Source organism: Falco cherrug, chromosome 13 (assembly GCF_023634085.1).
Source record: "Falco cherrug isolate bFalChe1 chromosome 13, bFalChe1.pri, whole genome shotgun sequence".
Taxonomy (NCBI): domain Eukaryota; kingdom Metazoa; phylum Chordata; class Aves; order Falconiformes; family Falconidae; genus Falco; species Falco cherrug.
The window spans coordinates 28,759,651-28,787,262 of NC_073709.1; the positions used below are offsets into that span (position 1 = coordinate 28,759,651).

General features: G+C 43.7%; 1 protein-coding gene across 1 annotated transcript in view; it reads right to left on the bottom strand.

Moving 5' to 3' along the window:
- Positions 1 to 303: 303 nt before the first annotated feature.
- CAPN8 (calpain 8) overlaps positions 304 to 27,612 on the bottom strand; it is a 31,428-nt gene continuing 4,119 nt past the window's right edge. The window contains exons 3-21 of the mRNA XM_005441253.3: positions 19,701 to 19,819; positions 18,521 to 18,654; positions 18,049 to 18,217; positions 17,076 to 17,159; positions 16,189 to 16,274; positions 14,750 to 14,824; positions 13,603 to 13,763; positions 12,708 to 12,883; positions 10,690 to 10,701; positions 8,755 to 8,966; positions 8,146 to 8,182; positions 7,406 to 7,471; positions 6,405 to 6,462; positions 5,786 to 5,850; positions 4,510 to 4,578; positions 3,139 to 3,217; positions 2,110 to 2,226; positions 1,401 to 1,459; positions 304 to 525 (exon numbers count right to left, since the gene is read on the bottom strand). Of these exons, the coding sequence (XP_005441310.3) occupies positions 502 to 525; positions 1,401 to 1,459; positions 2,110 to 2,226; positions 3,139 to 3,217; positions 4,510 to 4,578; positions 5,786 to 5,850; positions 6,405 to 6,462; positions 7,406 to 7,471; positions 8,146 to 8,182; positions 8,755 to 8,966; positions 10,690 to 10,701; positions 12,708 to 12,883; positions 13,603 to 13,763; positions 14,750 to 14,824; positions 16,189 to 16,274; positions 17,076 to 17,159; positions 18,049 to 18,217; positions 18,521 to 18,654; positions 19,701 to 19,819 (1,802 nt within the window). The 3' untranslated portion in view covers positions 304 to 501. The remainder of the gene's footprint in view (positions 526 to 1,400; positions 1,460 to 2,109; positions 2,227 to 3,138; positions 3,218 to 4,509; positions 4,579 to 5,785; positions 5,851 to 6,404; positions 6,463 to 7,405; positions 7,472 to 8,145; positions 8,183 to 8,754; positions 8,967 to 10,689; positions 10,702 to 12,707; positions 12,884 to 13,602; positions 13,764 to 14,749; positions 14,825 to 16,188; positions 16,275 to 17,075; positions 17,160 to 18,048; positions 18,218 to 18,520; positions 18,655 to 19,700; positions 19,820 to 27,612) is intronic.

The window sequence follows — 27,612 nt, forward strand, 5'->3', positions numbered from 1 at the left end:
ATGCATGGCACAGCCAAAGTGGACAATTGCCTGTGAAAGGAGGTAGCCAGAGCAGCAACACAAATTTTGCCCACGCTCTGAGCATGGGTCTTGCTCTGTGAAACACGTGCTGGACGTTGCAGGCAATGGAGATCCCTTCCAGGATTTTGAACACTGTTGAACTCTGATGAACAGTCAGAAGTCAAACCAAAGCCACCTGGGCCCATCTGTGGTAAGTCAAAAATCATGACATTTCAGCATGACACAGATAAATACTCTTTGGGCAGGAAAAGTAAAGGAAGTTGGAGCTGGGTTTGTTTCTTTTATTTGTTTATCTTTTTTTGTTCAAGAGTGCATTTATTTTATAACTGACAGGAGACCACTTCATTTTTAGTGGGCTTAAAATAACTTGCCAGTAATAAACCCAAGCTTCTCTCTCTGCTTTTCATAACAAGAAGCCAGACGAGTGGTTCCATGTTCAGAAGAGCCTCAGAGGTCTCTGTCGAATTCATTGACCGTGATTCAAACCACTGTGCAGCACAGCCACTGAGGGAGAAACAGAACAAGGAGTCAGGACATCTGGAAGGTCCACAGGATGCCACTAGAGCACTCTACCACAGCTCTGGGAGAACAAGCTGGGAAAGGCTGGAGCTGCATTTTAATGTTATAGATGTGGGATCTGTCTGCTCTGGAACTTCAGGGAAATTTATTGCCAGGAGCAGCCTCAGACATTGCAAGTGGGGTCTCCTCTGAGGGAAGACCAGTTCCCCAGGGAAAGCTGCATGACCTTTGAAAAATACTTGGGTCAGACTATTTACATTTCAGCTAGATTTAACTAACTGTGACTGAGGGTCACGGGGCTTCCTAGCCATCCTCCTCCCTTCGAGCCAGTCTGTAGCTGAGAGGACTAATTGGATGGACCTCTTGGGGCCCCCTCCAGCTGTTTCCTGAGATATATTTGTATTCTGCAAAGGGAAGACTCAAGCTGATTGCTTTTATTACAGCTTCAACAGGATAAATTTGCATTAAAAACAAAGTGAGCAAAGAAGACCTGGCATCTTAAAAGGTCTCTTCTAATTCTGGCAGGTTGATCAGTACATTCCCTGCCAGACAAGAACAGTTCCCTGCTGTGTGTTTTCTAATGAATTGACCACTGCCCTCTAAAAGTAGATAGTGAAACACTTCTCAAGCAGCCTTAGGGCTTTTAAATGTATCTTTACTTTTTTGCTCATATAAAGTCAATGTTCATTCTACTAATTCAGACAGGTCTTCTGAGCTGAAGAACCTTTTCACAGAAACAAACTTTCTCTTTGAATCACTATTGAGTTTACCACTTATAATAGTGATTTTGAATAAATGGGGTTTAGGGGAATCCATTACTGTAGCTTAACCTGGTGGTATTTCAATCTGACCAGTCTCACCTCAGCCAGAGAGAGCTGGATGACTCCACGCTTGTCTTTGTCCAGGAGATGGAACACTTCTGAAAAGTAGAAGAGGGGGGAAAAGATTGAATATAAAGCACAGAGTTTGGCAAGTAGAGAATCACTGCCTGACAAAATGTAGAGGTCTGGCTTTTTGCCATGATCTACTGGAAATCTAGACTGGTTCTGTAAGATAATATTACAGCTGTTCTTCTTCCCTCTTACAAGTAATTTCTAAGCCGCTTCATGGTGCGGAATAGTCAGATCTACAGCAGCAAACTGAGAGCTGGCAGCGGGACAGCAGCAAACTGAGAGTTGGCAGTGGGACAACTATAAAATCTGATGCAGTAGCATCTGGTATGATCTGGGGACAAACCAGTAAATCAGGTTTGAGTAAGGACTGTAAATGATAAATGGTACCATTTACAGGAGCTGGGACAACCTGGGGGCCAGAGCGCTGGCCATAAAGTGCAGATGACTGTAAAGCAGCAGAGCGCAGAAGGTTATGAAAACATGTCCCCCACCCTCCATGGTCATTCAGACAGAAAGGCTTTTGTTATTTCTCTGCTGTTTCCTCCAACAGACGGTTTTGCTGGCACCCTCATATTTCCATGCAATTTGCTACATTCACAGTTAAAAGACACCAAATGCTTAAGGAAACCCCCAGGTTTTCAGGAATTCCCCTTGGCTGATGCCCAGAGGCACTTACTGAACAGGGTCTCCAAGTGGATCATACAGGCCACAAAGCCGTCAAAATCAATGGTCAGCTTGCTGCAGGCATAGCGGATGACAATGCTGTGTTGCACCTGATCGTTGAGCGTGAAACCTGAAGGAATGGGAAGCACACAAATCACTGACACAGCAGGTTAATATGCTGTCTTTGATGTGACTTTTCCATGGACTGCTGCACCTGCAGGCAGACCTGGGTGAAGGACAGGACAATTCCTCCCAGAAGGTCTGCTGGATTCCATCACCCACCTCTGCTGTGGGTCCCTTCCAAAGCCCATTGTGCTGGGTGAAAAGAGGCATAAAGTTCTGCCACAGCATTTTGTCAGACTGCATATTTCACATTGTTTCACAGCATAACCAGTCCTATGTTCCCCAGATAAACCCCTAATTAGTGAGTCTTGGCGCTGCAGCTGAATAGCAGTGATTGCAGTAGAGCCAATTGCACGCGTAACACATTGGGCTCTATTCAGGCCCATATTAGTGCTATTTCTGTCTCTGGATCATTCACATAAGCTCCACTGAGCACAAGACAGATCAAAAAAACAGTGCTCCTCTAGATGCCCCTGAGCTGGCAAGCACTGCTTCAGAAGTTGAATAGCACACATCAGAGAGGATATCGTTGGGGCATGCCTTTATCAGGCTTGCACGTTCTCTAGTGTAGAGAAAGGTGGTGGGAGGAAAGGAAGGAAAAAGAGGGTTTGGACATAGCTCTGAAAAAGGACAATTAGATTAGGAAATAATGAGGCCAGAAATAGAGTAAGTAATAATCAGATGGATAAGCAATGGTCACAGCATGGACAAAAATATCAGTGGTTCATAATGCAGTACAGAGGATGGGTTTTGATGCATATAACAGCAAAAGGACGTGGCGGTGTGTGACTGTCAGGAGGGGAGAATGGCACTGGCAATGCTGTGATCTAGGAGACAGGAGGGAAGCAAAGCCATTAAAAGGCTCCACTGTTCTTCTGATGTTTGGTGATCCAATGGTGTCCCCAAGCAGTGTACTCACCTGCCTCTCTGAGGGCATTTCGCATCTCATGGGAGTCGATGGTACCGGAGTAGTCACTGTCCACTTTCTTATAGATTGCCTGCAGCAGAGGGGAGCGAGGGAATGCAGAGATGGCTTTTCAGTTGTGCCCACGCAGCAATGCAATGGTGTGAGCACAGGCAGGCTTTGGCTTTCGTAGCTGGGTAACAGCAGGAGCGAAGGCATGGTAACACAAGGCTCAGCGGGGGCTCGCAGCCAGAATGAAATAACCAGGGCTTCCCTGGGGTTTAACCTCGATTTGCTAGTCCACTCTGCAGCCCATGCCCTGCCATCCTCCCTGCTTGTGTAGCTAGATTAATGCCAGGACAATCATGCCTACCTCTGCTCTGTCCACAACATCACTCTGCTGTGTTGGCACAACCTTGGGCTTCTGATGGCTGGGAAAGGGGCTGCCCCTACCAGTCCAAGTTCCCACTTTTTGAAACGTTAATGAGCAAGGGAAATGTTTCAAGTAGCTACTGGCAAGAAAGGCAGACTGGGAAACATGTTCCCATGGGCTGGCAGGCTGCCTGCCTTCATGTTACATGGTGGCAGACAGGCCACTGAGGAAAATATCCTGTCATTTGGCACACAGTGCAACAGGCAAAGTCCATTTTGCTTAGTATTTCAGACATGGTGGCAGATGCTTCCTACTGCCAGCGGGTTTATTATCCAGAATTAGATGCCACCCAGAGCTCAGACTGGAACTGGCTCTCAGGGCTTGCTCTGCTGACACCTGCCCTAGGACAGAGCCGGTGCTTCATGAACCCAACACTTCTTCATGAACCTCCAGGACAGATTCTTGTGCTGGCCAGCATCAAGTATGGTAGAAGTAGGCTTGCCTGAAAGGGATGTTGACAAACAAAGCACGTCCAATTTAGACTGCTTGATTCTGGATGAACTTCTTGGGATATTAAAGCCTCTGCCAGAAAATAATTCAGAACTGCCACAAGATTTAAAAAATACAAAGCTAGTTTTTTTGTAGGTCCTAAAAATATGTGTTTCTTGTCTTTGCTGGTGCTCAGCTGGCAATGTAACACATTGCAATAGCAGAGAGATGTTCATATGAGCTTTAATACAGCAGGCAGCAGAGAGAGCTATCTTTGCCAACAATGAAAGAAGGTTAATCTGACTTTCCATAAGGTATTGCAAATTATGGAGACTGATGGAGCCAGGGTGAAAGAGGATCTGCTTGTGCCCCTTTAAATCAGAGGTGTTTCTGAGCCCTGGAACAAACTCCAGCCATGAGAAGGAAGGCTTCCAAGTACATTTGCCTGTGGGGGCTTAACCCAGTTCTGGATCTGTACTTAAGAGCTGAGCGGGAAGGGGAGACAGTCAGGAATACTATGTTACCAAATACTTTTGAATCTTCATCCAAAGTGTCTTGAATTCTACAAGTCCCAAGGTGCCAGTCCCATTGGTCTGGGCCACGTTAAGGCATGGTTCAAAAATTAAGATTCCTCTATCTTTAGCAAAACTGGAAAGCAACCAGTTCTGATAAAAACAAATCACCCACCACAGTGTCATCTTAATGCCATATTAGTTCTCGTTTGTAATGCATCCCTATCTCAACAGACATGCCCACAGCTTTATATTTGCTTAGCTAAAGGCATGCCAAGAATTTCTAGGCTATCTGCACTCTCAGGGAATGATGTACGGGATTGCTAAATATATAAGCACGATTAGATCCGCTCGCATTCTTTACAGTTAACTGTAGCTTAGAGTCCTTAGGGAAAAAAAGGACTGGGCTTGCAGCAGACTGGTGTTAGAAACCAGGGGCAGGAACTGCAAGTGAACAGTCAATAGCAGGCTGCACAGTCTTTCTCCACGTCCTTCAGGGCCTTGAACTCCTTTCCTATGGAAAATTATGCAGAAACAGGGAGTTGGCCCCCATGATGCTGTACTGATTGTGTTACCTTGTTGGGTTTGGAAGACTGTGGAGTGTAGGGCAAAGGCATCACTTCTAACAGCGAGTGATCCACAAGATCCACAGCTAACCCCTGCTGACCTCAACGTGACCATATCACGTGTAATCCTGGCAGCATGTCCCTTGACCCTCCCAGTGCACTGCCTACTTTCCCAGCACATCAAAGGAGTACTGGGCAGATGTGCCGACCTCTCCTTTTCCCTTGGCTACACAAAGCTTATTAGCTCGCATGTGTCCTACAAGACATGCAGCAGGGAGGGAGGCACAGCAGGTGCTTGTTGCCTTCTCCCCTGAACAGGCTCTCCAGCGTGCCTCTGCTGCTTTGAGCTCTGTGCTCTGTATGCAGTACCTGCCTTAGAGACAGGAGTTGAGGTTGTGCTTAAACCTGCCTCCTGCCAAGTGTGCTGTGTATGCATCTGAAACTGCACAGGTGCATCCAGGCAGAAGGTCCCTGCTTCTTCTCCTTACTATTTTTAGGTAAAAGTTTAAGCAATGAGAGACGCAGAGCAAGTGAGAGAAGCAGCCAAAATTTGAAAGGTTTGGGTTTCTGCCACCCTGAGCTGATAGATCTGCTTGGCTGAATTTTATACCTCCAGCCATGTGCCTGAACAATGGAAGTGTAAACTTAGCCCATCTTGTCAGGAAGTTTTACAAAGCAGATCCAGAAACTTTAAAGGTGATGAAATGATGTTCAAAGGATACATCTAAAAGGCTGATCATCTCCCTGCAAGTGTTAATGTTGAATCCATTGCTTTTAATATCCTTTCCTGTACAAAAAGAAAGAAAAATCCACATCAGAAACACTTTTAGGCAAATATTTTTCTGCAGACAGCCTTGGAGATGTCAGCCACCTTAAAATCTTGTTAGTAAAGTAAGTGCTTTACCATTTCTTCCACTATTTCCCTTCAGCTGATAAACATGGCTTTTTTGGCCCAGAGGCAGGGCATGCTATTCATTTTGGGAGTGGGTGTCTATTTGTCCACAGAAATTTTGCAGCAGCATAATAATACCTTCCCATGGTGGTCCTTCCAAGAAGGTACAGAGAATATAGTGTCGCTGCAGGACATCAGCTGGCAGCACCTGGGAACACCAGGTGATATTTTTTTTCCCCCATACTAGAGGTTCAACAAGCCAGGAGAATGTCAGCTGTGGGCAAGCATAAACTCAGTTTTTCATCACCCTTAGCTGATAGAGCCGGTGTTTGTTAGCACAGATCCCATCTGTGTGCTGATGGACCCAAGCGCAGATGTTCACTCTGACCAAAGAGCTTCAGCGCGTGCCTCTCAGCTCCATTCAATGGGAACTACACAACATGACTTACTCTTTGACAAAACCCGGTTTAGGATAGTTTGAAGTTCAGTTGCAGTCACTTCACAGTCCTGGCCAGAAAACAAAGCATACTTTAGGTGTTAACACAAAAATTATTTGAAACAAGCTATATTAATTTGCTGTCAGATATCCAGAGACTGTTTTCTTTCTGTATGTAAGGCATGGAAACCTTTCTTTTTTTTTTTTCTAACACTTTACATTTACCATCAGACATCACATGGAGGAGATCCTCAGAAACCACTAATATTTGTTAGCCTTTCAAATAGAAAATAAGTAATTTGTTAGGTGCCATGGTGACATGACACAGTAAATGTTAACTTTTTAACAGATCTGACTGAACTGGGTGACTGCCTTCTTTCTCAACTAAGGAGGTTCAGGAGAGCATTTGAGATTTTCCAGGCTTATGGAAACTACAACTGAACAATACTAAAATTGCCCTCTCAAAACTCAAAAAGGTCTTTCTAACTGACAAGATGTTTTCCCTCTTCAATGCCAGTGGCCACCTGTTCATTAAGAGAAAATCTGACATGACAGCCACAGGCTAGCACAGCAGGGCTTTGTAGATGCTGTTTGTCAAATGCAATAAATAGAGAGAAAGTTCAGCCAACAGTTTTCTGATTCCTGGGGCTTCTAAACAAAAAGGAAGGAATTGACCAACTAGACAATTGCCAGAATTATACGCTAACTCCACAGGTAATTTATTTCACCGTGGGATAATAATTTTCACAGGCCTGGCTTCCATCACCCTTATTTTCAAAGTTATTCCATGCTCTGCATTACCTAGGGAACAAATCATATTTTGCACCAATAAGAGGAACAATGTAGTAAAACTGTTCTATTGTAAAATAAATGGAACTGAAGCTGTGAGTTAATAAAAGGGGAGAACTGCTTGGTTTTTTGAAGACCAGACAGTAAAAGGAATCGGCAAGTCAAATATTTGCATAATCATAACAGAAAGGTCCCAGTCTTTTTCTTTGACTTTAATCCACTTACCTCTCCAGAGAGCTTTTGAAACAGAATCTTGAACTCATCATCTATATCTTTGTTATCAACGTGAGGCTAGAGGAAAGAAACGACCAACAGTGTGGTTTGCAAGGTGGTTCTAGAAAGCGAGCCGTGGACATCGTAAAGCAACTTTACAGGGGACTATTTACAGCAGCAGAAAATGAGCACTTGCTCTGCAGCAATGGCAGAATGGAGGCACTACTTAAATCACAACCAGACAAGGGCTGGCTTCATTCAGGAGTAAATACTTTCTAAGACTGATGAAAAAGTTTTCTTCTGCTACCAAGGTAGTTTTATAAAATAAGCGCAGTGAAAATGTTGCTGCACCTGGCCATAGCAATTCAGTGGTTCCTTGGAAGTCTGCTTTTGCAATTTCTTTTGGGCTTCAGGAAACTGTTTGTTTCTGTGGAAAGGATCTTTCTGTGCCCTCCCTGCCTTCTCCTACCTGTGCTAGATTGAAGGACAATTTAATGTGTTCCAGCCCAGTGTACAACGGTGCAGTTTCTATGCCACATGGGCCCAGGTACATAAAAATGGACAAGAAACTAAGACATGGAGATATGTAAAGAATTCCCACAACTGAAAATTATTTCTGCTGAGCACAAACACATACTATGATCCCAGCTCAGGGGAGAAATAAAAATCTTGTCGTTGTATTACACCCACGTTATGAAAGAAAAGCCTGCTAGGAAAAAATAACCAGCTATCTGCCCAGTTAAGACATTTACCTCATACAATTTTGCAGACACCACATCACCCATCATCCTAAGGAATAAAAGGAAAAAAAAAACCAAACCAATGAGAAATTATGAGTCTACTATTTGCCTTTAAATAATTAGCAAAACAAGCTGTTTTAATATAAGGTGTTAGTGAATGCACAGAGCAAGCCCCCAGGTTTCCTGCTTCCTGAGCTCCCGATCCCACCTGTCTGCCCCACCTCTTTGAAGATGTTTTCCTTGGGAAATCCAGCCTTGTTGTTCTTGTCTTGTATCCAGGCTCCTGTTTCTTCATTCAGTGGCTGCTACTGATACAACCCTTTTTAAAACCGTCTCCTCATTGTCATACTCCCAAATCCTGCACTTTTTAATTGTGGGAACTTCTACTTCGCAGACCTGAGGGACCTAGTTACCACTTCAGTGTTTGGTGGAGGCCATCTGAAGGCCTGTGACTCTGCCATGGATGTGTGTGGTAGACTACAGAATAAAACATGTCCTAGAAATGGGCCTGGTTTGCTGGTTAAGGGCAAAGGTAGAGCACAGGATGTGGGTGCAACACCTGACCTTTTCCTTCATGTGCCTCACCAGCAGAAGAAGAGGCTTTACAGAGAAGATACGCACTGCGTTTTAGCCTGTTTCTCAGAAAAAACTCGAAGGCAGAACTCTCCATTCTTGTAAGGCTCAAAAGTGGATGGCACAATGAGGTATGCTCCTCGGGGCAACTTCATGCGTCTGGAGACTTCACGCAGGTTGACATAAGGACCAGACTGGGCTGCTGGTTGGTTCCTTGCGAAGAAAGCACGGTTCATATGAATATCTATGTCATTTTCCAGCTGTGGGAAATGTGTTTTTGTTAGAAACCATTTGACAATTCACTGGTAAGCCAGCCACTCTATTTCAATTTCAGTGCTTTAAAGCCAACTCAAGTTTTTCTTAGCATAAAATAATACATCCGCAAGTGATGGCATAATAGATAACCACCAGGTTTCTGTCATGGGAAACAGTCAGGCAGATAATTAGAAGAGACAAAGATCTTTCTCTATAAAGATTATCTTTTCACATGCCTTTTAGCAATCTGTGATATAAAATGAAAAGATCACAATGTGTGTTCATATCTGGTCAAACTAGTACCTGTTGTACTTAAGTTGCCCACGCATTGAGCCCGCCCTCTTTGCTTTCACAGGCAGCTTGTGGACAAATTTAAAATTAAGAGTATTTTTGAGCAATTTATGGTATGGGATAAGTCTCCTAATTGCATAGCAATTGTAGTATCTGATTTCCTTAAACAGACAGAAAAGAATAGCAAACAGAACAAAGTAGTGGTCACAAGGGTGAGATTTAGGGGCCATATCAGATGATTTACTAACTTCTATTAGTAAGACTAAGGATATTCCTTTGGATTATGTGGAAAACAGTATTTAACTTTTCCTAAGTACCAATATACTCTAAGGCAAGTGAAACATGGCATAGCTCATAAAACAAAACACTGATGTAAGAAGAAACAGTAGCGTAAGAATAACATCTCTGCTATAAACCTCCTATTCATAACTTTTTGTCCACTGGGATGTCTTTCAAAAAATGTGATTCAATGATCCACAAAAAGTGCTGTGTGGTTGACACAGGGTGGGGAACATTGCATACGGATAAGGTTTCTGGCTGTCTAAGATCATAATAAAACATGTTACCAAACATTGCATAATCATTCAGTTTTTCTGTTGTAAACTGCAGAAAAATAAAGGTTTTTTTCCTTTTTTGTACTGAAGATAAGATTGGATTTGTTATATATTCAACAGCCCCATTCTTCCTCCTCACCCAAACTTAAGCTAAGTGGGACTGCAAAGATTAAGGCAGCAGATCCGTATCTTTTTCTATGTATAAAGTTCATTTTCCCTTTGCATCTGCAAGGCTGTTAAAAGAACACAGTTAATTGCTACATGACCACACATTCATTTACTGAGAAAGAACCAAAGGATTGAAAAGCCTAGGAAAAATTGGCGGCACAGGCTGCTGGACCTCAGTAATGAGTATAGACTATTCCTACTGCCAGACACCCCTGGGGTTTCTTTCTTCAGGAATGAAAAGTCTCTTTACCTCAGTATTGACATCTGGGGGGATTACAGAAGGCTGAGTAGGGTTTGCTCATTACCAGGAGCCCTAGCTCAGAACTATAAAACAAATGGATCCACAGAGTCTGGCATTCCTTCTAAACAATATTAGCTATATTTTCTCGATTTTAGAGTGTAGAGACCCTGTTCTGCCTTCATCTGTACTAAACAGACAAATTCTGGCCTCTGTTATACAAACTAAGTGGAAGCCAAGTTTCAACAAGTATAAATGAAGTCAAGACTGGGACTCAGGTGTCTGTAATAAAGCTTTTTGCCCCAGTCCCTTGGAAACGGTTATTCAGAACCTGAGATATTGGTCCAGTGATCTAATAACAAAGCTCTCCAGAAGAGCTGTCATTAGTAGGGAAGAAGTCTTCCTGGTAGCTAAATTCTCCAGTGCAACAGAAGGTGCTCATATGGAAGCTGGAAGTCTTCAGCAGAGACTACATACCTCCTGAGGTATCTGAAAGAAAGAGAAAGAGTTGGTATTAAAGGGTTGCTACATACCCACATCTATCATTAGGGGAAAAGAAAAATCAGATAAAGCCTCCTTCAGACATATAATTTTTTTTTTTACAATCGTGTATTGTAGTATCAGTTATACATGAAGTTTTAGCTTGTGCTAGAGCTGTTCCAAAGGAGAAACAGGATATTCACCCAGAGGAATCTATACAACATTCAATTGCTTTTCTCCTGATACGGTGCTGTGAATGATACTATTGGCTGGAAGTATTTGGGTAAGCCTTTAAGTGCTCAGTCAGGACAGTCAACAAATTAGCCCCACCTGGCTAACCAAAACCAAACTGAGAATTTATTACAGCAGACCTAAAATCTACTGGTCTACCGTTACTGGAATATGCTGAATATATGAAGCTAATGTCACTAGCAGTCAGCCTGTGGATGATGAGATTGCTGTATGGCATTTATAACAGGTAACAAATTTCAAGATTTAGCCCTTCCTAAATTAACTAAACTGCTATGTCAGTCCGTACCACCAAATATAAGGTTGCTTTTCCAAAAGCAATTAGTAGTCTTAAGAGCACAGATTCCAATGACAGCCAAAAAGAGTGTCCTCCATAGTCCCAAAAGAGCTTTTGAAAATATCACCCATACAGCAATTCTGGGGGCGTGAAATGGCCCCTTGAGACCTCAGGTCTTGTTCCTTATAACCAGCACACAAGCTGGCCAGGAGCTTGGTGATGGACACATTTAACAGTTTTGGCAGTAGGCTGTTTGAGCTGCACAACTGCCAAAAGCTCTGCACGGCAGGTAGACTTGAGCATACATCTTTTCACCTTCTCCTCCACAGACATCTATCTACTTTAGGTCACCGCCCATGCTGTCCTAACGGGACCTCCTCAGCCACGGCACCAGCTGCAGTGATGTAAATCTACAACAGTGCATGACCCAAATATCTGGGGTCGTAACTGGATGTCTACCTGAGATTACTTAGCAGCCATGTCTTTCAAAAGAAAGTCTTCATCTTGTTAAGAGTCACCAAGTCTACCCTACTGTGGAAGAGATCAAAGAGTATGCAGATGGGATGAAATAGATGTAAAGCACAAAAGCTCTGCTAACTTCTCCAGGGTTGTACTCAGTGATATGAGCAAACATTCTTAATGTGCAAATTCAGGATGCCAATAGGCCAGGGTGCTTGGCACCACACAGATGGCAACTCAGAAATGTGCTTGGTGAGAACCATTTGTGAATGCAGACACTTAGGCACTAGGGAAAACCTTTCCTAGTTTTGAACCATCCTGCACAACTTATATTAGCAAAAGTCAGCCATTCCCATCTGCTCCCACCTGTGCTGGATAATGATCTTCATCCAGTGGAATCTATACAACATTTAATTGTTTTTCTCCAGATATGATATTGGGAATGATAATACTGGTTGGAAAATTTTATATTTGCTTCTCTCCCCTTACATCACAGGAATTAGAGGTGACACTGTAGATTTTTCCCCTACATTATATTTTTAGAGACAGAAGCAACGCTGGCAGAATCAGAAAAAAGAAACCCAAAATTACTGAACCAGAACAATAGCATGGTAGACAATGACTCAAAACAATTTTCAAATGCAAGGGAAAAATAATTTAAAAAAGAAAGTGACTACTGAGCACTAATGATAGGCTGTAATCAGAAACACGTATCTGGAATTGCCAGGCACCCTGAGCCTGCCCCCATTCAGATTTTGTAAGAGAAGGCTCTCAATGAGACTGTTGCTAAATTATTGCCTCTAGTTTTACACCACTGTCCTGTTAAAGTGGGACAAAACCTGAGCCTAAATTGATCTGAATCTTTCCATATTATGTGGGTCAGAAAGAAATGAGAGAAGGATTTCAATCATCTTGCAAAATCCAGTTCTTACTGAAGTGTAGTGCTGAATGGTTAAGATGTAGCACATTGCTAATTTTTTCCAGCAAACCAGAAGACGGAATAAAGCCCTTAATTGGGAGCAAACTTTACCTGATAGAGTGAGTAACCAATACTAAGCAGAGCTTCTCCCATTTTCTTCTGTCTCCTGCGGTTCTTCTGTATCAAGCCCACCAGTATAGTACAGCATGGCTCATTTAAACTCCCTTCATGGTCATCGTCTGGTTCGTCCAACCGGATTTTAAACTGGGGATTGGTCCAGTACGTTGCTAAGAATTCCCAAGGTGAGACAAAAAGGAGGAGATTTTGTTGTCATTGTAGCTAGGATGGCTGTCACTCAAATTACAGAGAATATGTCTTTGGAAGGGCTTTTGCCTGGCATTTTTCCAGTCCTTTCCATTACGTTATATGGTTTTGTTTTTGCAGCTATGCTGAATATCAGTTGGAGCCATGGCAAATCAAAGCACCACAGTATTTCCTGGGGAGTAATGACCAACAGGGAGGAGCTGATACATTAATTCCAGCCAGTCATTTATCTCCAGGAAACATCCTTGGCTAAGGCTGTTATTGTTGCAACAGGACCAAACACCAGACAGCTTCTCCAGAGGTCTAACCTGAAAATGAATGGGAAACAACACTGCCACTGAACTGTGACACTTTCTTGGCCTACCCAACCCTTTGGAGGATTACTCCAGTCAGTAGCAAAAGCCATGTAAGCAGGAAAAGCAGACAGAGGGAAAAAAAAGAATACAGCCATGAATTAACTGCTTAGTGGGTTGGTAATCCCCAACGAGGAAATAAGTGCGAATTAGATCTTTGCTTAGACTGCCAAGCTTTTGCTTATGGTCTAAACCCTGCAGAAAGAGCTGCACCTCCAAGGCCTTCCTACCGAAGACACCCCATCCCCCCCCTCCCCAGTTCACAAACATTTATTTTTTGATTGTTTTGTTTGGTATTTCACCAAATGTCCACTTGGCTGGGTCTCTACCTTGGTAGTTCTGGCAGCCCCCAGCAGTCGAACCCCGTCTCCACTGTCCATTAAACAGGGTCAGGTCCCATTTGTTGACCTCATTGCTTGTCAGCGTGTCGGGAGTCAAGTTGCAGATCTCAAGGCGGGTGAACTGCCTTTGAAAATCCGAAAATGCCATCCTGATGCACAAAAAGACCAGGGTTAGTCCATCAGCCTGCAACAGTGGAGGCAAATGCAAATAGATGTCTCTCCCAACAGGGCAACAAACGTCAGTACTACAGAGCTGCCTAAAGCTGCATTAAATTGAACTCTGAAACTTGGAACTGGCTTTTGGGAAACAAAATTTCCCACTCCCTGAATAAGCCGTATCTCCTGGAGACAGTTGTTCTTAACGGCTGCTACACATTATGGGCCCAGACATACCATTTTCTGTCATCCCCAGCTGTGGGCTTCATAAGTAAATTCACTAAAACTGGTGGAACAAAATGTGCAAGGAGATGCCATTTAAGAGGAGGAAGAGTTGGCCCTTCTGGAAGCGTCACTGCAGAAAAACAGTCTTAGCTTGGTGTTTTGCTTTAATTCTATTGTTGATGTTTGTTTTTACCATTCCTAGTAGGTTTGCATGAGTGACAGACCTTGATCACTTCATGCTGCAAGCAGAGGTCTGGTCTCAGTTCTCGGTGCCTTATGGCCCATATAGCTGATTGCACTGGAAGACAGTGGCCGTTTATCTTTCCAGTCTAGGACAGAGTGACATGGGTTCAGTACTGATTCATATACTCATTTAACTCGGATGGGCTTTCCATCAGGTCTGGGTAAACAGACTCTTCCCAAGCTGGTAATCTAAACTTTTTCATTAGTGTGTAACGTTTAGGCAAAAAAACAAACCTCAAAATGTAGAGCAGCTGAGGCTCATTCTTGCCACCTCATTAATTTTATTACCATCTGGTCTCTATATTTTGGATAAGCACTGAGTTATGCAAACTGTAGTAAAAGGTAATATTTGAATAGAAAGGGAGACAAACAAGTGGCTAACAACACATGCATGTCATTATTAACCCCCCTGGGGCTGGCAGCTTCTCTCCATCCAACTGAAAGCACTGCTTAAAGAGCATTATATGCACATACAATGTCCAAAAGATTAAGCTGAACTAACAACTCTCACCAAAACTCTCCATCATCCACTTGCTTATCCAAAGCCCATTTTTGTTTGGGATCAACATAATTCCATTCAGGAGCACTGCAGACAAAGCACAAAAGCAAGCTGTTCAGTTGTATTTTATTCTACAAGATCAGAGAGTTGGGCTTTCTCTTCAGTTACGGCTGATAAAGGAGTATGTATTTCTCCAACAACTAGACCTTCCGCCCCTCCCAACGGCAGCACACACTGCAGCCTGGCTATACAGGGCTGGAATCAGACTGCAACTGTATTTGCAACAAATAAGCCTTAAATTGAATCATCACCGCCAGGTGTCAGAATGTACAAATATTGCAGACTGGCTGGATTAGATAACACACAGCCTGAAAGTCAGGCTGAGCTTCTCCATTGCAAGATCTATTTGGATGCCTGATAGTGTCCCAAGGGAAATGCTACACCCTCCGTGGCTGGGGTCACAAAAGAACAAGAAAGTAAAAAGGTAGAATTAGAAAATATAGTGCAGAAAACAGCATTGCTCCTTTCCCCCTTCTGATGTTAATGTGCAGCAAGCTGGATTCTGCTCTGATCTGCTCCCACGTGACAATGCAGTTCTGCACCTGCCTCAGCAGGGTTGTCCTATGGTAAAATAGGTGTAACAGAATCAGGATATGGCACGTGGGCGTGCCTGAGGCACCTTATCTTGGGGCTGAGCAAAGCAGCTCTGATAAAGGTAAGAATAATTGTAATGTTTATCTCTATTTTCTATCCCTAAGCATAATACAACATCAGCACCAGGACTGCAGTCAGTCAGGGCAGGAAACTGAAATCTCAGTGTTGCATGACAAAATATATTGTGGTCCAAATATAAGTAAAATTTATGCCATTCTAAATATAAAAAATAGAAGAGGTGTTGTCACTGCCATTCTCCTGAGATCCCAAAAAGCTGAAGCCCAGTTTCTGAGACATTTGCAAACTTCTGGGTCCTTAGCTTAGTCAACATCCCTATTTTTTTCAAGATTCTCCAGTAGAACCCAAATATTGGTCTGATTTAGAGCTGAGCACAACCTTAGAGTTAAAGCAGAGGCACAATGGTTTGTCCCTGCTATAATTCCCAGGAATGAGATTGGTTTGCATATTCTACTAAGAACCTGGCACCATCAGAAGGATCAGTCTGAGAAAAGTTGTGCAAAATGACGTGGATATGGCTTACATTGGGCTACTCATAATTAAAATGTGGGCTATTTTCTTTTATGAGAAAGCTCTGCCTGAGGCAGGGAAGAATGTCCGCTGGGCAGAGCAGATCAATATCTAACCTTGCTAATAAATTAATAGTGTTTTATTCCAACTGATTTAGTATCTCTCCTAAATGTGCTTTGTGATTGGATTAACTGCATAGTCTCAATTTAATTTTTAAAAGATACCAGAGTATACTGAAGAAAGAGAAGCAGGGGCACATAAAAACCTACTTATCACTCCAAGCTCCAGTCCATTCCACTTCACCCCAGGGATTTCTAAGCCTCACTAGTTTCTCTGGCTGTCCTCGGTAATATACCTAAAAGATCCACAACAAACAGAGCCTGAGCACTTCCATTATTCCAATCATCACAGGGCAATTGCTTTTCAGACAGGATAAAACATGATTTGTACTTGAGTGATGCAGTCCATTACAATTTGCAATAGTTAAAAGACACCTAGAAGCCTTCCACTCTTATTTTACATTATGCTGTGCCACCAAGTGAGCCATTAGCTGTAGCACTCACCACTTCATATAATGGCAGCATCTGCAGGTAAAAACATCACCTCCAAAACAGCAGAATACCTACATCCTCGAAAGCAGGAGACATCACACAACACAGTGAGGTTGGAAAGAGGTTATTTGGCATGGACACCTCTGTAATGGTTCCAGTTTCAGAGGAGCAGAAGTATCTATGGCTCACTATGAAGGTGAGACTAATGGCAGAGTTCATGAAAGAGGCTCTTATTCCCTTCCCAGTAGCGCTGACTGGCAAAGTACACACTCCCACCTCATGCAGTACAAACACGTGGGGAAACAGCTGCCTCCTCCCCTGTTTCTCCTTTCTATATCCTCCATTTCAGAAACAGCTTGGCCCACCTCTACATTTTCTATTCCAGTCTGTTTGTACAATACAAGTTGCAGACTGCACAGTATACTCTGTATAACTACCAGTACAGAGCTTTCAACCTGGCTAAGTACCACGGGTACTTTCTTTTTTCTGTAAGAGGGTGCATAAGTTAACATTTTTATTTGATCAGTCACAGAAAGACATCAGGAAGTTGCAGGCACTGCAGCCCCAAGCTGGTTTGTATGATGGCCCTGAAAAGGCTGGCTTACCTCCTCTGCTCCAGTGACAGAGTAAGCGTGTCCCTTTACCAGCTTCAGACTTGTAATTGCTTCTATTTCAGCTGCAGTAGTTATCTGGGGCAATAAGAGTATACACATTTAGGACTATATGTTGTGTATGAACTCAGCTTTCATGAGAAAATTAATAAGAGGAAAGATACCTGAAGTGGTATGCAAAAAAATACCAATACCCTTGATGGAAAGTACATTCGAGGTGAGATCCACAGCAAAAGTTCACCTCTAGAGTTTTATGCCCCTAAATATGCAGTCCTAGCACAGCAGAAATTCAAGAATGAACAAAGAAATCTAAACCTAAATCCAATTCCCAGCTCAGGTAACAGACCCAGCCACCTGCAAAGACATGTTCATGTGAACTAAGCTCTAGCCTACCCTGGTTGAGATCCGGCATACCAAAATTCGAACTCTGGTAATCCTATATGCCATGAACCATGATTTCAAACAGGATAATGAAACAGGATGTGAAAGGCAGGAAGTTTCCAAAACATGTACAGACTTCATCTGTAACTTGAGAGAGTTTGTATTACAGGCATCAATAATCTTTAGGACTGAAAACCAAAGCCAGAATCAGACTACAGGCTACAACAAAGTGTCTCACAGAGTTTGCCTCTGGCAGTTGTGTGTCTGGAGCTGAAATTACACAGAATATGAATGAGAAAAGATACTCAGACAATGAAAACAGAGTTTGGGTAGACCAGTCCCCAGTTCATGGCTTTAAGTATTATCACAGGTTGTCTTGTAAAAAGGGAGTCATGACACGAGTTAGTTATTTAGAACCTCATCCTAAGTTTTTCTAATTAGTCGATAAAAGTCTCCCATTAATTGCAGTTTGCTTTTACTTCAGACCTCCCTACCTATGTCTAACATTGGTCTGAGCTTTTGTTACAGTATGGGCTGGAGCCCTGAGAGGAGGAGTGAGGAAAGTAAAGTGACAGCGGTCTCTTACATCGATGGAACAGCCAAGCAGCGAGCCAGCTCTCAGAGCCTTCTGGATGATTTGGTAAAGGTTTGAAGGAGCCCTCCACAGCTCATAGGACTCAGAGATGCCTCCAGTAAAATCCTCAAAGCCCTCCATAGTGGACCCTCCTGTGAGAGCTTCATAAGAGCCATTCAACCTGTGGGACAGATGACAAGAGCTATGTAAGGGGCCATCTCCATCTGTAAGCATTGGCACTGCAGAAAGGTTTATAATGTAGTATCTCTCGGTCTGTGTGACCATCAGTGTGACCTGGGGTACTAGAAGTGAAGCCCCTTGAAACAGCGGTTGGCAATACCCTTCACGGACCTAAAGGAAATGGTAAATAATGGGTGGAACAGAGGCTGCATTTGAGTGACATGCATTGTGTCTACCACCACAACCGCCGGGGCAGTCAGCTTCTGCACACCCAGGAGCACCGCCTCCTGCTTAGCCACCGTACTTGGCATAGGCCTTCTCCAGCAGCGCGCTCCAGAACTCGTTGCCTTCCTCCGAGTGCACGAAGAGCAGCTTCCCATTCTTGGTGGGCAGCCTGTCGTCCACTACAACATCCACCCACTCCCCGTACTGCCAGAACTGATAAAAAGAAGAAAGGAAAAGTTCATGAGGGCTGCTGTGCACCTAATAGCTCCACACTACCATCTCCCTACTCCTTCACCTGTCATCAGTTCTCCTCAATAAGTCACTGTAAGGTTTCATTCTCATGATGGACTCCTCTTCCTTGTAACAGAGGCAAACTCCTCCCAGCCCTGTGAAGTGCTGAGCAGGCTTATTAACGCTGTATTAAATTTTGCTGATAGGTAATATTAACAGCAACTTGTTGCACCTAACATCTAGAACGCTGTGCTCCATGCAGAGCTTACATAGCAGAGAGTTCATACAGGGTAGTCCAAAGGATCTTTTCTTGTCTGTGCTTTTAATGCCCAATTCACTAGGGAAAAACAAACAATGCCCTTGAAAAATGTTGCAAGGAGAGGTCACCCAAAAGGCAAGCACTCAACAAGTGCTAATCCCTACTGAAAATACTGGGAAATGTGTGAAATATTGCTAATGCTAAGTTTTTGCATGAACACTAGAAATATTTACTACAGAATTTGATGCAGTCCGGAAAGAAAAGAAGGTAATTCACACAATAAACCCTCTGCTGAGATGAGCTGTTGGAAGGGACAGGTATGTGCTCTATAACGTCTGTCCTCACCAGAACACCTCCTTTAGCTTTGGAGTGCATCCACACTGCCCGCTCCAGAGCCTAACCCCTAGTGAAAGCAGATTAGCTCAGTCCCAACACACTGGGTGTGCAGGCAGGGAAATCCAGGCAAAGCCACAGGGAGGGGAGGGGAGGAGGAGGAACCACATCAGCCTGAATTCACTCTCGACAGTCAGCAGCGACAGAGCTTGGCTTGACTTACGTGGTGTGATGGTAAGACAGCAGAATCTAGCCAGTGAGCAGATGTCATTTAACGCTATTTAACTCTGTTCTTTTCTTTCACTCTTCCCCACCAATTTCACTTACACACTGTAATTTTTGAATATTTAGCCTGTGCCAAACACTAAAAAGCTGCTTTCAGCTAAATACTAGTGCTTCCCTCTCTCTATTCTCAATATCCTGATTATATAGGTACCTGGAAATGAAAGATCCCAGCATAATCCTTCTGGAAACTCTGAGCCTTGGGAACAACACGGTACAGAACATCTGGATTCAAAGTGAGAGATGCAATGGCAGCTAGGAGCCAGCAATCACCTAAAAACACATACATTACAAGGCAGAAGAGTTCATTAATAAATAGGGGTTTGCCAAGCTGATCCTTACACCATTATGTCATGCTCCCATCTAGACTAAAATGCCAGCATTAAGTGCTCTGCAAGGTCCTGCTGGACTCAGTATTGGTTCAGCAATCTATTCCTGGTTTGTTGTGTTATCTCTTTTGCTTGTTTTCCATTCGCGCAGACCACATAGCTATCTTGGGGCCTCTGAGGCTGATCATGGTGGCAATTTCAGTGGTTTAGTTTGGGCTCTGATATTTTGATTTTCTAATGAAGCTGTGAAAGCAGGCTGCTTTATCGACACTTGTTAATGCCCTCAGAAGACCAAGAACACAACCAGAGAGCAAAGGTATTTGCAGTGTGGGTTGCAAAGCCTGGCTGGGCAGCACAGTTAATGACCTGCAGCACTTTAACTAGACACAAGCCACCACACCTGGAAGAGGCAAAGGCTTTTAAGGTGTCCAGAAGGGGGAAAAAGCTCTGGGTTGATAGAAGTGTGGTGGGACTTGATTCCTGTCTTTTGGAGAAGATGTGACAGACAGCAGGAACATTTGAGTGGCTACTCCTTCTTAGCCCTTTCTTTGAAGGTCTGACTCTGAACCAGCATTTAGGGCTATTGTTACAGACTTGCCCATGAGTTTAATAGAAGATGAAGTCTCCCAGGAACTCTGCAAGGAGGTGAGTCCTTTCTCCAGCACACTCCTTATCCCGGGAAGGATGGGCATGCCCAGCCCTTCCTGGAGGCTGTGTGTCTCCCAGCTGGAGCTGTTTGCTGGGTTGATTACATGATTGTTGTGGGTTGGAGCTTGGGTAAATAGAAGCCTCTATCACACCAAAGGTGGTGCCCCTGAGAAGCTCAGTGACTCATGGGTTTCTTACAGTATTTGCATACTGCAAACAGTAGAAAGAACTTTTGTGATTCTCTGTCATTTCTGAGGTGTGCAGTGAGTCTAGGAAAACAAAACTGCTCTGAAGCTACTAACATTTTTCTGGTTCCCTGTGGATTATATGTGCCAAGATGTAGTTTCTTTGTGCAGGTGCATATTCTGCAGAAGGAATTGGCATAACAGCTCTTACTTCAGTGGAAATAAGCTAACAGAGAAACCGATGAAAGATTTTAAACTGTAGCTTGATTTAATGTTGCTGTTCAACATCTTTGTCAGTAACGTGGATGGTAGGATTGAGCACACCCTGAGCAGTTTTGCCAATGACACCAAGCTGTGCGGTAGACAGGCTCAGGGAAGGGATGCCACCCAGAGGGACAGTGACAGGCTTGAGAGGTGGGCCAAAGCGAGCCCTGTGGAGTTCAACAAGGCCAAGTGCAAGGTCCTGCACATGGGTTGGGGCAACAACCCCCAGTACTGATGATACAGGCTGGGTGGGGAATGGATTGAGAGCAGCCCTGAGGAGGACATGGGGGTGCTGGTGGATGAAAAGCTCAACATGGCCCAGCAGTGTGTGCTTGCATCCCAGAAAGCCAACTGTACCCTGGGCTGCATCAAAAGCAGCGAGGCCAGCAGGGCTCTGCTCCGCTCTCCTGAGAACCCCCTGCAGTGCTCTGCTCAGCTCTGGGGCCCCCAGCATAAGGACATAGAGCTGTTGGAGTGAGTCCAGGGGATGCCACAAAGATGCTCAGAGGGCTGGAGCACCTCTCCTGTGAAGACAGGCTGAGGGAGTTGGGGTTGTTCAGCCTGGAGAAGAGAAGGCTCAGGGAGACCTCATAGCGGCCTTCCAGTGCCTAAAGGGGGCCTGCAAGGAAGCTGGAGAGGGACTTGTGAGCAGGGCCTGTAGTGACAGGACAAAGGGCAAAGGTTTTAAACTAAAAAAGAGTAGCTTTAAATTAGCAGGAAGAAATTCTTCACTGTGAGGGTGGTGGGGCACCGGAACAGGCTGCCCAGAGCAGCCGTGGGTGCCCCATCCCTGGGGGTGATCAAGGCCAGGCTGGACGGGGCTCGGAGCAACCTGGTCTGGTGTCCCTGCCCATGGCGGGGGGCTGGAGCTAGGTGAGCTTTAAGGTCCCTTCCAACCCAAACCATTCTACGATTCTGTGTCTTACAGCAGCAATTAACTGTTTAGATTGACTTGGGCTTTATGATTTAAGTGTAAAGGCAAGATGTGGGGGGCAGCCTGGTGCTGTGTACTCGCTGCGGCCTGCACCCCCGTGGGCTGGGGCAGAACCAGCTGTTCCCAGTTAGCTCAACGGTGACTGGAGAAACACCTGTGAAATCACCAGTACAATGGCCGGTAACTGCCTGAGCTGTCTGATTGGGTTATGGGTGCAAAAGTGTGATCTGCCCAGTATGCCAGCCCAGGTGTTTCCCATGAGGAGAAAAAAACTAGCATTAGTATGTGAGGTGCTGCTTGTTCCTTCTCTCAGGGCTGTTCTGAGTTATCTTAGCTGCCACATTCAGGAAGAACGTTCAAGCCAGAAGGGGGTAGAAAATGGCTGGATTACCTGCTTCTCACTGTCCACCTGCGTTTCGTCTGAGAAGACGTTAAAACAAAATTGTCCTGCTTGTTCTGTGCAAGTGAAGTTTGAAGAGGAATGTGAGGCGGGTTAACTGCTACTTTTCTGCAAAGCTGTTTGAACCAAGAGCTCTTGCTTGAAAGGTAAGGTTTCCTTTGCAGATTAAAAGCTAAATTAAAATAAAGGGGTTGTGGCATGTTTAAACTGGAAATAGGAAAAAGTGCTGCTGTGCATATAGAAAAAGAGAGTCCAAAAGCCTGGGCCTTTAGAACAACTATGATGAAAAACCTTCTCAAGCTCATCTTCAGACAAATTATTTTACAAATTATTTTGTATTCTGTGGGAGAGGATGCAACTCACTGGCCTGGAAGGTTCCTCTCAGCCTTGGGTACCTGTGTATAAGCAAACTTAGGAGAACACGAGGTGGGGGGGGAAGAGGCTTTGAGAACCTCCTCTCCTGAGAAAATGAGACTGGGAAGGCTCGGATCTGCTTTGTATCTATTTCTTTGAGACTTTCCCTAGTACACGTGTATGCCTTATGCTGTTATAGTTTTGCTTTTGCTTGGAGAGGTAGAAATAATGGTGATGAGTGTGGGGAATGGCTCTTCAGAGGAGGAAGATGAAAAGCCTTATAAAGTTAGACCTGAAGCCCTCATTTTCTCGACTACCCCAGGTTTTCTTCTTGCCCTGGCTGTTCCTGGCACAATGCAAAGCACCGAAGACTATTTCTGGGAAAGTGTCGGGGGGGGGGGGGGGAGCCTGCTGGTGTCCCTGTTGTGTCCCTCCAGCCCCAGTGAGGCCAAAGAAGGTCTCCAGCAGTGATGAGTTGATGCTCTCCTAAGGTGCGACATCTGGAAGTGTTATCCCTTCCTGGTCTAGGCCAGGCTTTTACAGCTAGTGAAGGGGAAACTACTCTGGGCTTTGCTGAGGGTGGCATATGTTTGATGCACAATTAGGCAGAGGAATTGGTGAAATGAGAGGAATTTCCTTAAACATCTTATTTACTTCCCTGACTCTGAACTGAACAGTTTCAGAACCTCAACCCTGTAAGATGCCAAATGCAGTGTAAAATCCTTTATGGCTCTCTTATGGTACAAATTAACTTCTTAGCATCAGGAAGAGCAAGTGACATTGGCACTTCTGCCTCCCACAAAAACCATGCAATCTAACCTCCCAGGGAAGCATTAGGGGCAAGTCTGTTCAAAGCACATGTGGAAAGAATTGTATTGAAAGAATTGCAGTGGTGAACTTGGCCTTAAAAATAGCTATGCCTGCCTTCAGCAATGCAAAGTCTTTTCTCTAAACCTTACTTGGAGGCCTAATATCTTTGGCTAAGCTTGTGGCTAGGCAAGTATCAACCGTGCCCTCCAAAAGGAACCAGCTGGGAGTTGGCTGCTGTGCAATAACTTGATAAAAATGAAGGTTTGCACGAGGCGTCTAGATGCAGATGGTTTGGGGCCATCTTTATATACAAGTGATGCATGACATTCAGGTTCCTATGATATTGGCTTTAAGATGAATTAGAGGCTGCAGGAATCTGTCTGCACAAAGGAGCTTCCAAGATGGAGCCTAAACAGCACAGGTTGCCTGTTACCTTCCTGCACAACCCCACAATGGGATCCTGGCCTGGGTTTCTCAGCCCTACTGGATAATAGATTGCTAGTTCTAAAAAAGTACAATTTGGTAGTAGATGTTCCTTTTTTTAAAGTTCAACATGATTTTGCCCGCAGCAAATTTCAGAGTTTAGTTTGTGGTTGTGCCTACAGGATAGTGCAACGGCACAAGCTCCCTAGAAAGGCAGCTTAGGTATGACCACTCAAACTAGTCCTGGTTCAGCTGCAGGTCATCTTGAAAACTGTGAGGAAACTATTTGATTTCTTTCCTAAAAAGTGAATTTTGGAGAGAAAGGAAATGAGGCCAATTGGCCAACGAATTAAATATTTAATCAGAATGTATTTCCAACACAGTTGTAGTCAGAAAAATGAGCAGAAATGCTTTTTGGTATTGTCACTGTATGCTTTTGAAGTTGTAGTCTTTTAGCTTATAAAAATAAATTTTTAAAAAAAGTCTTCTCAACGTTACCCTTGCAAGGCTAAATCACCTACAGGCACATACACTGCTTTCCACTCGGTCTCATATTTCATGAACAAAAGTTTCAGATGAGTGCCAATTACAGTGTTTACTGCTGCTTCTGAATGTGCTAAAAAGAAGCCAGCTTGATTCCTGGATCTGAAGTAATTTCTAATGTTAGTAAAGTGCAATTCTTGGTGTGTGGGGTTTTTTTTTTTATTATTTTAAATAAGCAATTTTGACCTTGAGTTTGTGATAGAAAGGGTAAACATGAAGCCTAGCTATGCCTAGTTCTCTGTGTGTGTGTGTATATCTATATATATATATATGATATGTGATCTTGGAGAATTACACTGACTGTTAGTGAATCACTTGCTGCTCACAGATGTACTGAGATGGCTCATGTTCTCAATGCTACACAGGAGCCTCCTGGTTTACAGAGATAATCGAATTGCTGCAGAGAATACAGAATCCTTGGTGACCTGGGAGCCTGAGCAACTCCTCTATATTGATGATGTTTACCCAAGCACACTGCACTCACAGAGGCCATAAAATAAATGAGAAATTTGATTAGTTTCAGTTGCTACAGAGCCGTGCTTAGTTTCTGTTTAGCTGCTATCAAAGTGTCTAGACGCAGCGCATCTAAATTCTTCATTGACCTAGTGATGGTGAGTTTAAGCCAAAAGTCCAAGTGTCTGGTTCCAAGATGTAACTGGACAGTATGGAGGCATTTCTGTCCTGACTGTACTCTGGTTTGTTGCTATTTCAGTAATGCCTGGTGTTCAGAAGGGATCCAAAAACAATGCTGTGTCTCTTGCTTCCCGGTTTGACAAGCAGATTTGACTCTCAGCTTTGGTCTCTGCTGGAAGCCCTTCTTCAGAGCTCATAGTACCTGGGGCATCCTACCAGACATCAAGGAAGCACTGGCCCACTAGCTTTATAATTTCCAGCAGTACATGCTGTTCCTGCCTTGAGATTTCTAAAGAAGGCTTCCTGAATTTTTTTGTGGAAATGAATTAAGCTCTGCAGCTGTGTACAGAAAGGCAAAGGAGGACCCAGTAAAGGAACAGGCTTTCTTCTCTTTGGGGTCTCAGAGTTGTCAGTGAATGTATTTTTTGAGATCTGGGGGGGGATACCTGCTAGAACAAGCATCTCCCATACCTCTGTGCCCATGGGACTGAACATCAGAAGGGCCATATATTAATGTCCATAGTAAAATAAGTGAACAGACCCAGTACTGTTAAGCACTCTTCTACCTACAGGAGCTCCAAAGGCTCCCTAAACAGGTATCAGATGTGTCTTCAAGCTGTTGGGCTTTGGTTTGTTCTCCAATCTACCCAGTCCTCTCAAATCTGCTCGTAAGACAAGATGCGCACAAAGCATGCATGGGGTGGGCTCTTCAGCTGGCATGAACTGGTGCATCTGCCTTGACTTCAGGGCACTTCTCCAGCTGACAGCCCAGGCAGAAGGAGCTCCAGTGCCCTGCATAACCTTTGAGCCTTCAGAATAGAAGGTGCCCCATGAATGCAAACAGTGTGCATCTGGAAAGCTAATATTAAACTGAGAGGGTCTGAGTATGCTTTATATTACTTAAATTAAATTTATGCCACTTGCTTCTTAAGAAATTCTGCAAACTATCTGAATAAGTTAACCCCAGAATTGATGCAAGAAAACTTCATAAGTCACCTTTAATAACTAAGACTATGTGACTGCATTTCAAGTTGTTACTAGGCTATCAAAAAGATATGGTTCAAAGAACATTTAAAATATTTCAAGTCTTTCAAGTTCCCATCAAACTTCCCAAGCTGATATTCATCTAGCTTATGCTGTTGTCAAAGAAATAAGTTTAATGGAGTGAGACTAACTCTGGGTTTTCTTGCTGCTTTTGTTCACATAAACCCAGACTTGCAGTGTTATTTTTAAAAGAAAAGAAACATGCCAGAGATCATTAAAAATAGGCTCTATTTCCCTAAAAGACTTGTTAACAGGTCACATACGTGGCTTGTGTAAGTATGTAATCAGAGTCTGTTTCAACAGAAGCACTTTACATGAGGGCTTTAGTAACAAGGACTTTGATATTCAAGGTACTAGATCGAATACCAAAAAAGCATAGTATGCGTCAGAGATGTAAAGCAAATACCTGAACACTAGAAAGGAAATCCTGTGCCTGAAGTTTATTTTTGTGAAGGGTCAGTGTGTATAGAAGTGATTGTAAGCAGCCTTGCAGAAACAAATTGGATTGTCTTTGATAATATTATCTTTTGAGAAGGAGAGAGAAAAAGAAGCTCCTAACAAAAGCAGAATCGGATTTTTGGGCTTTTCTTCTAGGTTTAGGGGTGGCTTTCAGGACTAGCACTTGGGGTACTGGCTTGGGAAAACCCAGGGCCACACACCATCCCCAGATTCACAAGAGGGCTTTGGGTCCGGTTCTGTTGTTACCACTATTTGATGGATTTTTGGCACAGCTCTGTAATGAAAGCCCATTTAGCACAAAGGACTGGAGCTCCACAGAGACATTCAGGAGGTGACAGAAATAAGAAGGGACTCGGGATATTTGCATTCTGTTTCTAGGCTTAAAACAAATAATACATTGACCTCTTCTAGTTTAAGAGCAGGTTAATATTCTTCAGTCCTTTAGCTTGTAAACTGTCAAGGAAAATAAGGTTTTACTTCAGACATATGATCTTTACTTTTTTGTGTGTGCTATTATAGAAACTTCCCAAATTGAAGGTGACAAGAAATGTCACTTTTATTACTTATCTGAACCATTTCCCTAAAATACAGTAAGCGATTTCCCCATACTCTGTTCCAGCATCCACCAAATAAATATCCTGGAGCAAGTATATGATTGGGCATCTTATTTTTAGCATTTGGAGCACAGGCCCACACACCAGGGAATTTTTTAGCAATTGCTTTAATGGTGCTGTGTTTACAGGACCAGTATTGGTATTATTTATTGCCAATGACTTGCAGAAATTGTTTGAATCTCATTTGCACAATGGATGGGCTAGAAGACCAGTAAGGTCAGGAGTACTGCAGTAAGCAGTGCAGGAGGGAGAAAGGCTGATTTCTCTGTGTCTAATCTATCAAATTCTCATTACAAGAGTTTCAGCCTTCTCGCCTCTATATGTAGTCAGGAGAGGTTGCTGCTGCTGTCTTCTGGCGCTGGATCTTATCAGCAAGGCAGGCAGAGAAGGCAGCTAGCTGCTGCTGCAGCTATTCAGAGAGGGAAT